Below are 14766 nucleotides of genomic sequence, written 5' to 3'. Positions count from 1 at the left end.
TGCACGGTGCAGGTCACCTCTGCTGTGCGTTGATCAGATGAAGCATTCTGTGCGGAGTCTGAAGCTTTTCTTGATGCATTGTATTACACAGCAGATTACTGACACAGCCACATAAAGGATGGCTAAAGCCAAGTCCAATTGTTTTTTTAATGCACCCGTTCATTTTTCTTTGCTGTGCGCTAAGTCGGTCCACAGGCTGCCAGCGCACGGGCAGGCACCTAAAAACAGACGTGCAGCATTTTTCCGACGCTGCACACCGCAATGCACAGTAATGCGTTGGAACATATGTGCATTGGAGATGCATCGCCTTAGTGTGTTGAATGGCAGAGCAATGTGCCAACACACAGGGCCATACCTATAATGGGGCAGGTTTCCTCAGATGGCATCTCCTTGGGTCACAGGAAGTTAGAGGTTGGGCAGCAGGCAAAATGGCAGTGTGCCTGCTGTCCCCTTTCCCGCCAGAGCGTCCCAGGTTGCTAAGAATTCTTAGCAAGCTGTGATTATCTGGCTGGCATCCCACCCAGCTCTTGGCGTCCAGTGATATCAGTGAGCTGGGCAGAGCCAGAGGTAACTTGCACCACCAACAATCGCCTCCACCTCGTCCCACCCCTAAAGGGTGATGCCTTTTGATGAAGGAAGATTAAATCCTGTGTTTGGTTGGTGTAGTTTGAGGGTATTGGTGCTCCCTGGTGGCCATATTTTGAGGATATTATGTGCTTCCCGGTGGGTGTATTTTGAGGGTGTGGGTGCTCCCTGGTTGCCGTATTTTGAAGATATGGGTGTTCCCCGGTGGCTGTATTTTGAGCGTATTATGTGCTCCCTGGTTGGCATATTTTGAGGGTATGGGGGCTTTCTAGTGGCCATATGCTGAGGCTATGGGTGCTCCCTGGTGGCTGTGTTCTTAGGCTTTGACTGCTTCCTTGTGGTTATATTTTCAAGATATCTTGGTTTTACTCTATATCCTCCTGAAAAACCACTAGGGATGGTGTATGGCATATGGAATGGGTCCACATTGTTCACCTGTTTAGTGTAATGGTGGCAGAAATTGGAAAAATGGACTAGATAAAGAGAAGTAGGTGAACACCATAGACCTGCAGATGCTGTGGGGTGTCTCCATTGTTGGACTCGCACAGAAGTCTGGTCCTATCATCTACTCCATGTACACATAGGTTGAAGCTCTGTTGATTATGAGGATGAAGTATCTTGGACTGCTGTATAACACATGGAATATAGGACCATGACATTTATGTGCTCAGTGTAGAGGTGACAGGTGACAGAGGAGGAAGGGAGACGGATAAAGAGAAGTATGTAGTAGACCTACAGAAGCTACAGAGTTTCTCCATTGTTGGGCAGATGCAGAGGTCTGGCCCCATCTACTCCATCATATGTACACAAGATGAATCCCTGTTGATTGTATGAGGATGAACTGTCTTCAGGACTGACACCGGAATCTCACGAAGTAAAATGAGCTTGCTTGTAATAATCTCTGTAATTCTGCAGACTGCCTGTTCCGGCTGTGCCCCATGAACAGATATTCGGCTCAGAAGCAGTTCTGGAAAGCCGCAAAACCAGGAGCCAGTAACACGACTGACACCGTCCTCCTCAACAAATTACATGTAAGACTGACATACAACTAACTTCTAGTTTGTTTTTTTGTGCTGGTGACAGTGTAGTAATAAATCTTATTGTGTGTTACAGCATGCAGCAGATTTGGAGAAGAAGCAGAACGATACGGAGAACCGCAAGCTCTTGGGAACAGTCATCCAGTATGGGAACGTCATTCAGGTGCAGTGCTCTGTCTGTTGGGGTTTGGGAGGTGACTGGAAGGGATTTATTCTCCATCCCTGGGTTGCCTCTGAAGATGTTTCTTGTTCTTAAAGCCCAAAGGGAAAACAATAAACTTGGTAGGAATTCTAACCATTCCCTACTCTATCCTAAACAAACAAAACGTTCTGGCATAACATGCACTTTAACCAACATTGGAGAGGGCCAACGATAGTTTAAAAATCTGATAAATAGACCTAAAAGAAAGCTTTGGAATTATTGCTTTCACACAGAAGTGTTTAAACTGTTTCCCCATTTAGTTGCTGCACTTGAAGAGTAACAAGTACCTGACGGTGAACAAGCGCCTCCCGGCTCTGCTGGAGAAGAACGCGATGCGGGTAACACTGGATGAGGCCGGCAACGAAGGCTCCTGGTTTTACATCCAACCATTTTACAAGCTGCGATCCATTGGTGACAGTGTGAGTGATGGGGAGCGGTCCAGTGGAGCGTGTCATCTGGGATGATTGGCAGGAGGGGGGGATAGATAAATGAGAGGGGCAGAGAGATGTCCCCATGGCTTGTCTTCCATTCCAGTTTTCTTCATAAACATGGATTTCTTTTTACTCTCATTGGAGCTGTATCTACAGATATGTAGTTCTGGCATTGTCCATTTATTGACTTCAAAGAAAAAATAATCTTTAAAGCATGTATTTACAGTACACAAGTCTATATGTATGTGGACACACCTCCTAATTGAGTCCAGATGTTTCCAGTGACGGTTCCTTGTAGTGCTACAACATACAAAGACATTGTAGACAATTGTGCTCTTTCAACCTTGTGGTAGCAGTTTGGTGAAGACCCTTTTCTGTTCCACCATGACTGTTCCCTGTGTATAAAACCAGCTCCATAAAGACATGGGGTGACCAGATTGGTGTGGAGGAACTCAAGTGTCCTGAAGGAGAGCCCTGACCTCAACCCTTCTGAACCCCTTTGGGATGAATGGGGACACCAAATGTGAGCCATGTCTTCTCATCCAACATCAGTACCTGACCTCACAATTGGGTACCAATTGTGCTCTTCCAGCCTTGTGGTCACAGTTTGGTGAAGACCCTTTTCTGTTCCTTCATAATTGTCCCCTGTGTGCTATGCCAGCTCCATAAAGATATGGTTTAACCTGTTTGGTGTGGAGGAACTAGTGTCCTGCACAGAGCCCTGACCTCAACCCTACTGATCACCTTTTGGGTTAAATTGGAATGCTGAATGTGATCCAGGTCTTCTTATCCAACATCTTGTGGAAAGTCTTCCCAGAATAGTGGGGAATGTTAAAGCCACAAAGGGGGCAACTCCATATAATGGTCATGGTTTTGATATGGGATGTCCAACAAACACAGAAGTGATAGTCAGATGTCCACAAACTTGGCCATATATGATTGTGTAGACGTTGGAGGTTACAGTTCCTTTTATTGTCTGTAGTGACTAAATTTAGCATGTTGTGAAGGAAATTAATTGTTGACTCTTCGCTCTTGTTCAGCTTTCTAAACACCTTGCAAATCCACAAGCTACGAGAGTGTAGTTTTATAATTGGCAACAACTTGTGACTTTTAGCATGCAGAGACCTTTTTCATATGTTATAAAAAAAATCTACACAACTGGTCAGCATATATTGGAACTGTAGTCCCGTGATGGACTACAATCTCAATACAAATTGATAAACTAAACCTGAGTTTGGTGATCCATCCCGGGTAGGGGGGAGCTTGGAGCGGTGACTACTTTACAACACACACGGGGACCATGGGGAACACAAGTTGCCCCTCTCCAGAAGGACACTGTCCGCACCAATTCAGAGATGATTGGAGGATCTACAGCCGAGTGATACACAAATAAGATACATTTTTGTTAAAGGAGAACTATGAGGTGATTGCTTTTCACTCACCTCGTAGTTCTAGCCGACCTGTGACAATGAGACTGTCACAGGTCGGCTCAGTAGATCGGGAGGTGAGCGAACACATACCGGTGTTCGCTCACCTCTCAATCCTGTTACGGCTCTCTGCCGTGACAGGGGAGGGACTGGATTCCCCCCTCCCCACTCCGATCCTCCAGCGTGGACTGGTGGAACGGGAGGGGGGCGGGTACAGCTGGCTCTGCCTCTAGATAGGCAGAGCCAGCTGTCACTCACGCAGCTGGGCGGATCTCGACATAGCTGTCGGGATCGGCTGCGTCGTCTCAGTATACCGCAAGCTGTAGCTTGCGGTATACTGAGCTCAGGGTGACGGGAGGACGCTAGTTTTGTGTCCTCCCGTTACCCTAAGGAGAACTAATGTATTTTTAAGATTTAGCTCCGGAATTTAGTGTCACTTTAAGTAAGGTGACCCCTGTTTCGGGAGGACTGCTGCTTTGAGGAGCGCAGACAAACCGGGGCCATTCGGGCCTTTGGGGACTTTTCACCTTCAAATTAAGAATTTTGGATTCAGCGCCTCATTTACACCTAATCTCAGATGTGAGGCATATTGTTTGCTTGACATTCGAGTTCTATTGTTTGTGCATAAACCATCCATTGGAGCTGTGTTGTCTGTTTATAGATGCCAAGTTTCCATTGGAGTGGTTTCTCTTGTTCTCGGCTTCTGTGTTAATAGCGGCCACATTTGAGATTTATAATTTTAACATTCTAAACTGATACATCAAAGGTTCTTCCCGCCAGACCTCGGTACGTAGTGTTGTACATTAAGTGGAAAGCCTCGGGTCCCTCCTAATTTGGGTCAGACAGAAATTTTTCTCTTGGTTTAAAGACTTCGACTTCCAGTCTCCTGGGGCTCCGATGTCTCTGCATATTGGGAGACGTTTATTCATGATCAGTTGTAGAAGGATTGCCCTGGATACCTCCAGCCTACATGTATTATACCATGTCAAAGTGGCTGAAGACTCTGGACATTAACCTTTTCACTGGTGCCGTGAGGAGCTGCTGGTTGGGTGTTTTGTAGAGGGGAATATTGCACTGCCAGAAGCAGTGGAGAAGTAACATAGGCCACGAGTGGGCATCCACGCCACTCCAGTTGTGATTCAACTACAAATCCCCTGACACCTGTAGCTTTTTTGTAATGCCTCATGGGACTTTTAGTTCAACAGCTGCGGTGCCAAGGTTGCCTACCATAGGGGCCTAGGCTGCATAGCCAATTAGGGCTCTGCTTAAAGTAGGAAACTCAATTAAAGTGACTTCTGATTGGTTGCCATTACCTGCACTTAACACTCACTATTTGCTTATTGTAGGTTGTCATTGGTGATAAAGTTGTCCTTAACCCGGTCAATGCTGGGCAGCCGTTGCACGCCAGCAGCCACCAACTGGCCGATAACCCAGGATGCAACGAGGTGAGTCTTCCGGGTATTGTCTGACTTGGCAGTTATTTATTTTTCTGCTTTTGTCGGATACAATTTGTAAGAAATTGTATTCTTTAGTCTTGTGCAGGAAAGTATTTCTGTACACTATATGCAACTGCGTGGGGGAAACGGGTGAACCAGTGATGGATCTGTGTTCCTTTTAAGGATCATAATGATTGGGTGGACTCGACTTGACATGTTTTCCATCACATCCAATCTTTTATTGATAAACCCAACCAACACATTCAACCCTTCAGGGATAACATGTAAAAGGAAATACACAAGGCAATCTACATTGTTTCTCTCCTTGTACACATTAGCCCTGAAGAAGGGGGATTTTATAACAGACGCATTACATTAGCTGTGTTTTTACAGTTACCAGATCCTATGATCCCTTTTTAAGGTGCTCCTCAGTCCTCACCCACCACACGTTGCCACTTTCCATAAGGAACATCTGGATCCCCCAACTTTGGGTTCAGTCTACAGCCACGATTTATACCATTGTCTCTGCAAACACAATACAGATGTCACACAAGGTTTGCATAGTAGTTGATGCTTCAGGACATTTGACTGATGGTTTTGTTCCTTGGTTGCAGGTCAATTCGGTGAACTGTAACACCAGCTGGAAGATTGTGCTGTTTATGAAGTGGAGTGACAATAAAGATGACATCCTGAAAGGGGTGAGTGGGAATATCTGGAGGGAGGGACAAACTGGTAGATGGAGAGTTGGAGGCTTTTGGGAATGTCCAGTTTTATGCACACTCCTAGGTGCAGCTGGGGCATAGGTCAACTTCTTTCGTCACTGATACAATAATGATATTGGCATTTTAGAACTCTCGCTGTTTGCTTCTACTGTACACGCATTAAAAACCTGTTTCCTGTAGACACACACACTGTGATGATTCCTTTTGTAGCTGTAAAGGAGGAAATGGATTTCTTGAATCCAGGCCAGTTGTTGCTACTGAATAATGGCGATTGCTGAGTGATTTGCATCTATTAGCTCATTAACCTCCATAGGACAGCCAAGGGCTGTGAAGTCCTGACCCTGCTCTGAGATCACATGGCTAAGACAGCCTCTTGAGGTCTGGACAAATCCCATGAGCCATGTAGCCAATGTTCCTTAAAAGTCCATATATAAAATTGATGCCTAACATGCTAATAACAAAAAATGTATCTCAGAATATTGTAAGATGAACCCTTTTCTATGTCCTTAGCTCTCTTCTGCTTGCTGTACAGATCTAGTGCTGTTCAGCCCACTGTAACTACAAATTATATGACCTTCACCTAATGCATAATATGGGTCGTGCCATTGGGGGTCAGAGCAGTTCCTGGCTGGGTCTTGCATGGCTAATCGCTTGTTTAATGGCAGTGACAACAGTGTTAGTCACCCCCCATGTCCCCGATGACTGAACATTGGAGTGCAGTCTCTGTGGATGCTGCCAACTGAAGGCTGACAATGCTGCCCTAATTGTAGAAGAGGTGGGCTAGATTTGGCACTCTACCAAAGGTGGAAAATCAACCGGTGAGTTAGAAGAAATTGAAAGACCACCAGAGAACACCTGTAAGGCACACTTTGAGTGCTTGCCTATAGTTCTGCATGAAGGCTTCTCCTTGTTCCATGAAAACATGCTTCACTCTTTATATGGCTGCACCGCGCCCAACAACCATTCTCAGTTTTGGATAAGATTTCTAGAAGGACTTTAGATTGGATTCAAACTTTATGTTGCTCTTGTTTTGTCAGGATAAAGTAGGCAGAGCAGTGAGCAATTGGAAAGCATCTAACTCTTTTTCTGGAAGTCAAAGCCATTTTATAGTATGGCCCTCATCATAATTGACATCTCATTTTGAAGGCCTCTATCTGAAGGGTTGTGGTGTCTATCTCTTGCAGGGTGATGTTGTGCGGCTGTTCCACGCAGAGCAGGAGAAGTTCTTAACATGTGATGAGCATAGAAAGAAGCAGTATGTTTTCCTCAGGACCACTGGTCGCCAATCTGCCACCTCTGCCACCAGCTCCAAAGCATTATGGGAAGTCGAGGTAAGAATCAACTTGACCTGGTAGCCTTCATTTTTGGTAGGATCGCTGCAGACCAGCTGAGCCTCCGTAGTTATGTCTGCACCTTATGAATTTACCGCTGGGTGGCCAATATTGGAAAATTATGGGAGACCTGGTGCAAAACCTTAACATGAACATTTTGGATGATCTCATCAAGCCCTGGAGAAACCTGCTCAGAACAATGGCATACAGTGTCTTTGTTCAGTGAGCCTTCTAGTCTAGGAGAAGGAATCTGCACATAATGTATCAGCACACAGACAATAAATATGGAAAGATATAATTATGACTGGTCCCTTTGGGCTCATAGGCCTGGAAGTGTTTAAGAGTTTGTACATCCTCTGTAGGTCCACTTAAACTACTGAGGCTGATGATCTTTAGAACCCATATTGCATGAAGGGTATGTCCAGGCATTACCTAAACTTTCCCCAAACCTGCTTCAACACCCCCCCAATGCACCAGAATTATTTCATCTTGCCCCACTCTGGGACATCACCAGGTTTGAAAAATGCTTGCAGGGAACACTACTGGGAACTCTGTTCCAATTGATGTAGGCACACCTCCAGAACCACATCTTCCATGAGCTGTTTCCATACATACAATGCATGTGTAAGGCTATTGGAAGTCAAGGCAGCAGCATTGTTCGATGGGAAAGATCATTGTATGCATGTGAAGAAGGATGGTAGGAAAGGAGGCATTGTTTTGTAGTCTAGCAGGCAGGGCTTACAGCATGCGGAATTTCATTGCAGCAGAAGCACTGTGTTGTCAGTCCAAACAGGAAGTTTGGAGCTTTTCTTAACTCAAGACAATTAATGAACAAGGCTGTTTAATGTTTTGTACGGTTCCTCTTGTTAGGTTGTCCAGCACGACCCATGTAGAGGGGGCGCAGGCTATTGGAACAGCCTGTTCAGATTTAAGCATTTGGCGACGGGGCATTACCTGGCAGCAGAGGTGAGTGAGAAACCCCAAAGCGACGAGAAAGTCTCTAACCTCCATTTCTACACAGAGGACCTCATTGCCACAGTGGGATGTTGATGAAATTTGAAGTGCCTGCGATAATGTTAATCCATGTTGTAATGTGTGTGTTTAACAATTTGTAGGCTTCTAGGACCTTCTGCAATTTTTATGCTCCCCCCACACCCCTCAGCAGGTGGCTTTAGACTGGTTCCCTCTTTCTCACTGTACGGTTCTTTCCTCAGGTAAACCCTGACTATGAGGCAGGTAGCCTGGAAGCTGAGGTCCCAGTAAGTATGGCAGGTAGAAGCCTTGGTGCCTTTACCCACATCCACCTGACATGGCCCAGCTTGGTTAACCCATTACCAACCCTTAATGCTGTTCCAGATCTCATTTTACCTATCGGCATCTACTCCGGCTACCCAGCCCAGCTTCCATCCTGTACTCGCCCATTTCATGGCCGTCTCCACCAACTGAGCTACATGGTGCATATACAACGGAAGATGTACATTCACTTTCCTGATGGAGTTCATGCACGTGGCTGTGCGTGGAGATTATTCCAACAGCTGAATAATCCGAAAGCCATCGAACGCCCTCGTAGTGAATTCTGTCCATGCTGAACCGCAATGCATTTTAAAGAGTGAGGGTCTTGATCTGTTTCGGTAGCGGTTGATAAATTGCTGTGGTTATCCAGGTTTCTGGGAGGTTGGAATACCCGAGGACACTAGGCATCGTGCCAAGCAGCCTTTGTTTTAACTTGATGGCCCCCGGAGGATATCTGAGCCGGCTTGTTGTATTTTGTGGAGAGAGATTTTGTCCTTTTAGAGGTTTTCTTTCCCTGTGTTTAGCACTGGAAGTTAGTTTTTACTATATAGCAGGGGTGGGCAACTCCGGTCCTCCAACTACATATTCAATCATGCATCTTCCCCTGGGAGTCATGCCTATGGCTCATGGGATTTGTAGTGTCACCCCACGTGGCTTGCCAGAGTGTCTACCCCTGCTCTATAACATTGGGCTTTTTGTGAACTATACCCCAGAGCAAGGGTGAGCAGCTCCGGCCCTCCAGCTATACTATAAGTCCCATGAGGCTTTGCAAGACTGACAGCTACAGACATGACTCCCAGAGGCAGAAGCATGTTGGGATTTGTAGTTAAAATACAGCTAGAGTGCCGGAGTTGCCCACCGATGACATATAGGCTACTTTAAAGAGACCCTGTCACCAACCTCAATATTTCTAAATGCTTACTTGCAGCATTTTCCTTTCCATAAGAGATGCTTTAATCACTTGCATTGTGCCTTTGAACATGTTCGAAATTTTGACTGCTTCAGGAGTCAGTTTTCATAGCACAGCCCCTTCCCTCCTTTCACGTCATAGTCCTCTCCTCTTCTGGAAGTGTCTAATTACTCTCTGTGCTGGTCCAGCTCCCCTGGAAATCCCCTTACCTCCCTACATACACAGAGGAGAGGAGAATGGAAATATGGCGAAAGGGTAGGCTGCCTTGGAACTCCGTTTTGAGGCTTCCATGAGTCCCATGAGGCATTGCAAGACTCTAAAAGCTACCCCTGCTATAGATTAGTTACAGTTCTGTGGCTGCTGACATCACATCCAAGATGGCGTGGCCCGGCAGCAGTCTCGAGACTTTTGGATGGCTTTACAAGGGAGGCTTTTGCTGGTATAGTACATGCATAAAGTATGTCAAAGGCACATACAATTTTATGGGAAGATTGTTGTTGGAATGCTTTGATGACAGGGTCTCTTTAACCCTCTATCCACAACCCCTCCCATTCGTTCCTCAATTTACTAAACGTTTTATAAAAATCTGCACATTGATAGCAGACTCCTTCCCCTGGCGCGTAGTCACCTAAGTACACAAATAGGGTTCATGATGTCTTCATGCTTGGCTGTTTTAACGCCCTGCAAATAAGGGAATAGAGCTTGAAGGGTCCAAAGATGGATTTCATACAGACATTAAAAATTATCATTTCAAAGTTCCCAAAAGTTCATTTCGTTTTCAGATGGACCTGGATCAGGACCCGGCTCGAGCCAGAATGAGAGTTGCTCCGGAGAAGATGATGTGCACGTTGGTCTCTGTCCCTGAAGGCAATGATATCTCCTCCATCTTTGAGTTGGACCCAACGACACTAAGAGGTGGTGACAGTCTGGTACCAAGGTAACTCACTTCTGGGTTATTCTCTCATGGGGTACATTTTATTTTCCCACCAGGAGTTTGAGGTCCTGCCATCTTTACATTTCACAGTAACCAACCAGATGTCAGTCTTTGATGCCTAGTAGAAGTAAGGATTGAAGAGTCGATTCGGCTGCTTTGGGCATCAAACTCTTTTGGCCACCTTATACAAATACATTATCTTTTGTCATTTTTTTTCAGAAACTCCTACGTACGACTACGCCATTTGTGTACCAACACCTGGGTACACAGTACCAACAGCCCCATTGATAAAGACGAGGAAAAGCCAGTTATGCTGCGGGTAAGGTCAGACTGTGACACTACACTTCTGGACATCGAATATACTTGAAATTGAAATTTAATTCAGTGGAAAGTTTTATTCTTATGACTGATCATTGTGCTTATTAACCTCCCATTTTCAGATGCTAGTTTGCGGACACCACTGGTTGCCAAGTGCTGGATGGGACTGTCCCACTCGGCTTCTGGCAACCAGTGACGTAACTGGTTGCCAAGAGGTGGAATGGACGCCGGCCAGAGCATTCTTGTGCAGGATACTGGGCATGGAGATGTGTATGATCCTTACACATCTCCCCACCCGGTTCTTAACCTGGGTTAATCTGGCCAGAAAGAGGGTGACAGGCACACTGCAAACATTGTGCAGCTGAGTGGCCAAGCCGTCCGTCCCCCCCACGTGACCCAAAGAGGTGCTGCCTGAGGCAATAGCCTCATTATAGGGATGGCCGTGTATCTTGGAATGGAGCATTGTGTTGTTTTACTTAATTATATGGACTAGACCCAGTTTTGAAATACTGACCCAATTTATATTGCAATAGCCTTTTGCTTTTTCTCTGTGGTCTCAAAGCCATAATGTTGTTACTTCGAAACGACACTCATCTGCATTAGAGCAGTGGGAAAGGCGCCTCTTGAAATAAAGAGCGATTGGCATTATTAATCCTTACGTTGTCCAATGTTGAAAGGGATGATATCTACTTTTCCCATCTAATGGTGTCCCCAGTTGGCAATATAATAGGGCTGTGCAAATTAACGATTAATTTCTCGATTAATCGTTAATCTTTTTGATTGATGAACATTTTTTTGATCACTAATAAACACTCCCCTCTCCGCCGGCTTCCGGGAGTCCCGTCGGAGATCCTGTGATTAATAACGTGCTGGATTAGTGTGATCCTAGTTCATTTTTATTACTTCATTGCTGTGCTGTATGTGTAAAGGCCAATGTAGTTGGATCTGTATGTGTGTTATAATTGAAATTAATCGATTAAAACATTTTTTGATTAACCGAACACGAAAATTGTAATCGCTAACAGCCCTACAATATAATCATATCCAACATTACATTGTACACTAGAATAAATCTCAATGCATTTATATGAAATGGCTAGAGTAGCCGCTTAACATTGCCTGCATTTCTTTCAGCTGAAAGCCCACATTGTGCATTTTTTATGGTGTCTCCCTATTATAATGGCAGATTTTTGGCATCGGCTTGTTTGCTTACTCACAGCCTTACTAAAACATCCGGTTTACATTATTCTTGAAATCTGTCTGGTGTCCTTGATGAGGACACAGTGGCCTCATAATCCCAATTTTCCTTTAGACACGCTCTTTGAAATGGATGTCCCCAGCTCCCCAGAACCTTATTTTGTGGAAGCAACTGGTCAACCAAATTATGAGATTCAAAAATTCGAAGGCTGTGTCCCATTAAGAAAATTTAAAGACGTGGTGTGACTTATACTCTAACAATGGCAAAGTTGTGAATACTGGGCTGTGCCCCTGAGGAGAGGACGAGGTCTAGCGTGACTTAAGTACTGAACTAAAGGTCTTTTGATTTGGAACGTGTATATGTTCCCATGTTCTCTTAAAGGAGTTGTAAGGTCCCAGCATATCCTCTCCTGTTATCACATCAGCATTGTAATAGGAATACATACTGGAGATGTCTCTGATAATACAATCAAATCCCTTTTATGTAATGAGTGCTGCCCATCACTTCCAACAACTTCCTGGATTCCCAGTGTGCTTTGCATCTCACCACGCAGCAGAGAAAGATACCCAATCTCCATCTCTCAAGACTACATATCCCGCCATGATAAGGTTACATTGTTCAGATGTTGCATTATGATTCAGAAGGCAGGCCCAGTGAGAGTTGGTGGCACAAGGAAGTCCATATTAACAGGACTGCGTGAAATTGTGTCAGTGCATTGAGGAAGTTCATGCTGTGGGCATTATCGGTTTAAGGACTTCTAGATGGATATGGTTATTAGGAGTGTGATACATGGAAATTCAATATAGAAATACCGAATTATTTATAGTTTTTGGCCGAAGATACCCTTTAACGTGAAATAGCTGTAATATGTATGCTGTCAATCTTATGAATGTGTTGCCTCAAAGGTAATGTCCTAGAAGATCAGTCTCGTGACCATGTTGGCAAGGCTTTATTTGTATGGATTTGTGTTGTTCAGTAAAAAGCTAAAAATATTTCATTGGTAGTGATTGTTGTGGTGTTCTTGCATCCCTCAGATTGGTACGTCCCCTGTGAAAGAAGACAAGGAAGCATTTGCCATTGTTCCCGTGTCCCCGGCAGAGGTTAGAGATCTGGACTTTGCCAATGACGCTAGTAAGGTTCTGTCTTCCATTGCTGGCAAGCTGGAGAAGGGGACCATTACCCAGAATGAGAGGAGGTAAGGGGCAGTGCGTGGCTGAACTCTTTTAGTGGGACAAATGCTTCTTTGAAGGTTATTTAGAAGTTCCCGGGCATGCTGCAATTCTCTTATTGCTTGCTGAAACCCAACGCCATAGTCAGATATCTGTAAATGGAATGTAATCCGTACTGGTCCTCGCCACCTTACCTTGATCTGTCTTACAACATAAATCTCATCTTATTCACAAGTGTGACCTTTTGCTCTTCCTTTATGATTTAGGGCAGTGACCAAACTCTTGGAGGAGTTGGTTTATTTTGTAACCGCTGGAGTGAATTCTGGGCAGGACGTGCTGGAGGTCTTGGTGACCAAACCCAACCGTGAACGCCAGAAACTGATGCGGGAGCAGAATATCCTGAAACAGGTGGGTGTTATCGGGTAGAACGATGGATCTCTTGAAAGTGTCGAGTTGTGTGCTAATGTGTCTTCCCCGGCAGATCTTCAAACTGCTGCAGGCCCCATTTACCGATAGCGGCGATGGTCCAATGCTGAGGCTGGAGGAACTGGGGGATCAAAGGCACGCACCATTCAGGCACATCTGCCGACTATGCTACCGTGTCCTGCGGCACTCCCAGCAGGACTATCGCAAGAATCAGGTATGTGTTGTGATCTAACTTCTCACCACTGAAGTTATAATGTTACATCACTTTAGTTTTAGGAAAACAATTGCAGACGGTAGATTCACAGAGAACATAGTAATGGCCAAAAATATTGGCGCTCCTGTATTTCTGTCAGATGCACCACTATGTGCAGAAAATTGTTGCAATTACAAATGTTTCGGCATTCTCATGTTTGTTTATTTTATTTGTGTTGGTATGACACAAAAAAGCTGAGAGAAAAAAAGCCAAACCTGACACATTCCATGCAAAACTCCAAAAATGGACTGGACAAAATTATTGGCACCCTTAATTAATATGTGGTAGCCTGGCACTTAGAAAAAAAATAACTGAAATCCAATGGCTTCCTGTAACCATCAATGAGTTTCCTACACCTCTCTACAGGAATTCTGGAGCACTCTTCTTTCGCCAACTGCTCTGGGTCTCTCAGATTGGAAGGTTCCTTTTCCCAACTGCTGTTTTGAGATCTCTCCACAGGAGCTCTACGGGGTTCAGATCTGGACTCATTGCTGGCCAGTCCAGTACTCTCCAGCACTTTGTCTGAAACCATTTCTGGGGGATTTGTGACGTGTGCTTTGGCTTATTGTCCTACTGCAAGACCCATGACCTCTGGCGGAGACCCAACTTTCTGACACTGGGCCCTACATTGCACCCTAGAATTCTTTGGTAGTCTTCAGATTTCATAATGCCATGCACACAGCCAAGACATCCAGTGCCTGAAGCAGCAGAGCAAATCCAAAACATCAGTGAACCTCCACCATGTCTGACTGTAGGGACTGTATTGTTATTTTGTTTTTAAAGGCCTCATTTCTTTTTCAGAAAAAAGTAGATTAATGGGCTTTATCAAAAAGCTGTCATTTTGGCCATGACTGCATATATATATTTTGTCTGTGAAACTCAGGTTTAATTATTCATTTCTTAGTCTCAGTTCAGGTTTTTGCTGCATGCTATGAAATGTTCTGTGTAACACGTCTCCTTGTCTGCCCAGGAATACATCGCCAAACAATTTGGCTTTATGCAGAAGCAGATTGGATATGATGTCCTGGCGGAGGACACAATCACCGCGCTATTGCACAATAATCGCAAGCTGCTGGAGAAGCACATCACCACAG

General features: G+C 44.9%; 1 protein-coding gene across 1 annotated transcript in view; it reads left to right on the top strand.

Annotated features, from left to right (window-relative positions):
* ITPR1 (inositol 1,4,5-trisphosphate receptor type 1) overlaps positions 1–14766 on the top strand; it is a 104632-nt gene that overhangs the window by 16757 nt on the left and 73109 nt on the right. The window contains 14 exon segments of the mRNA XM_018562545.1: positions 1501–1616; positions 1699–1785; positions 2085–2243; positions 5029–5127; positions 5733–5816; positions 7025–7171; positions 8042–8137; positions 8386–8430; positions 10157–10311; positions 10528–10627; positions 12859–13019; positions 13260–13401; positions 13475–13633; positions 14643–14764. Of these exon segments, the coding sequence (XP_018418047.1) occupies positions 1501–1616; positions 1699–1785; positions 2085–2243; positions 5029–5127; positions 5733–5816; positions 7025–7171; positions 8042–8137; positions 8386–8430; positions 10157–10311; positions 10528–10627; positions 12859–13019; positions 13260–13401; positions 13475–13633; positions 14643–14764 (1672 nt within the window).

This window comes from Nanorana parkeri, unplaced genomic scaffold (assembly GCF_000935625.1).
Source record: "Nanorana parkeri isolate BGI_ZX_2015 unplaced genomic scaffold, ASM93562v1 scaffold583, whole genome shotgun sequence".
NCBI classification, from domain to species: domain Eukaryota; kingdom Metazoa; phylum Chordata; class Amphibia; order Anura; family Dicroglossidae; genus Nanorana; species Nanorana parkeri.
Note: the sequence above shows the minus strand (reverse complement) of the source record. Positions and strands in the feature narration are given on the sequence as shown.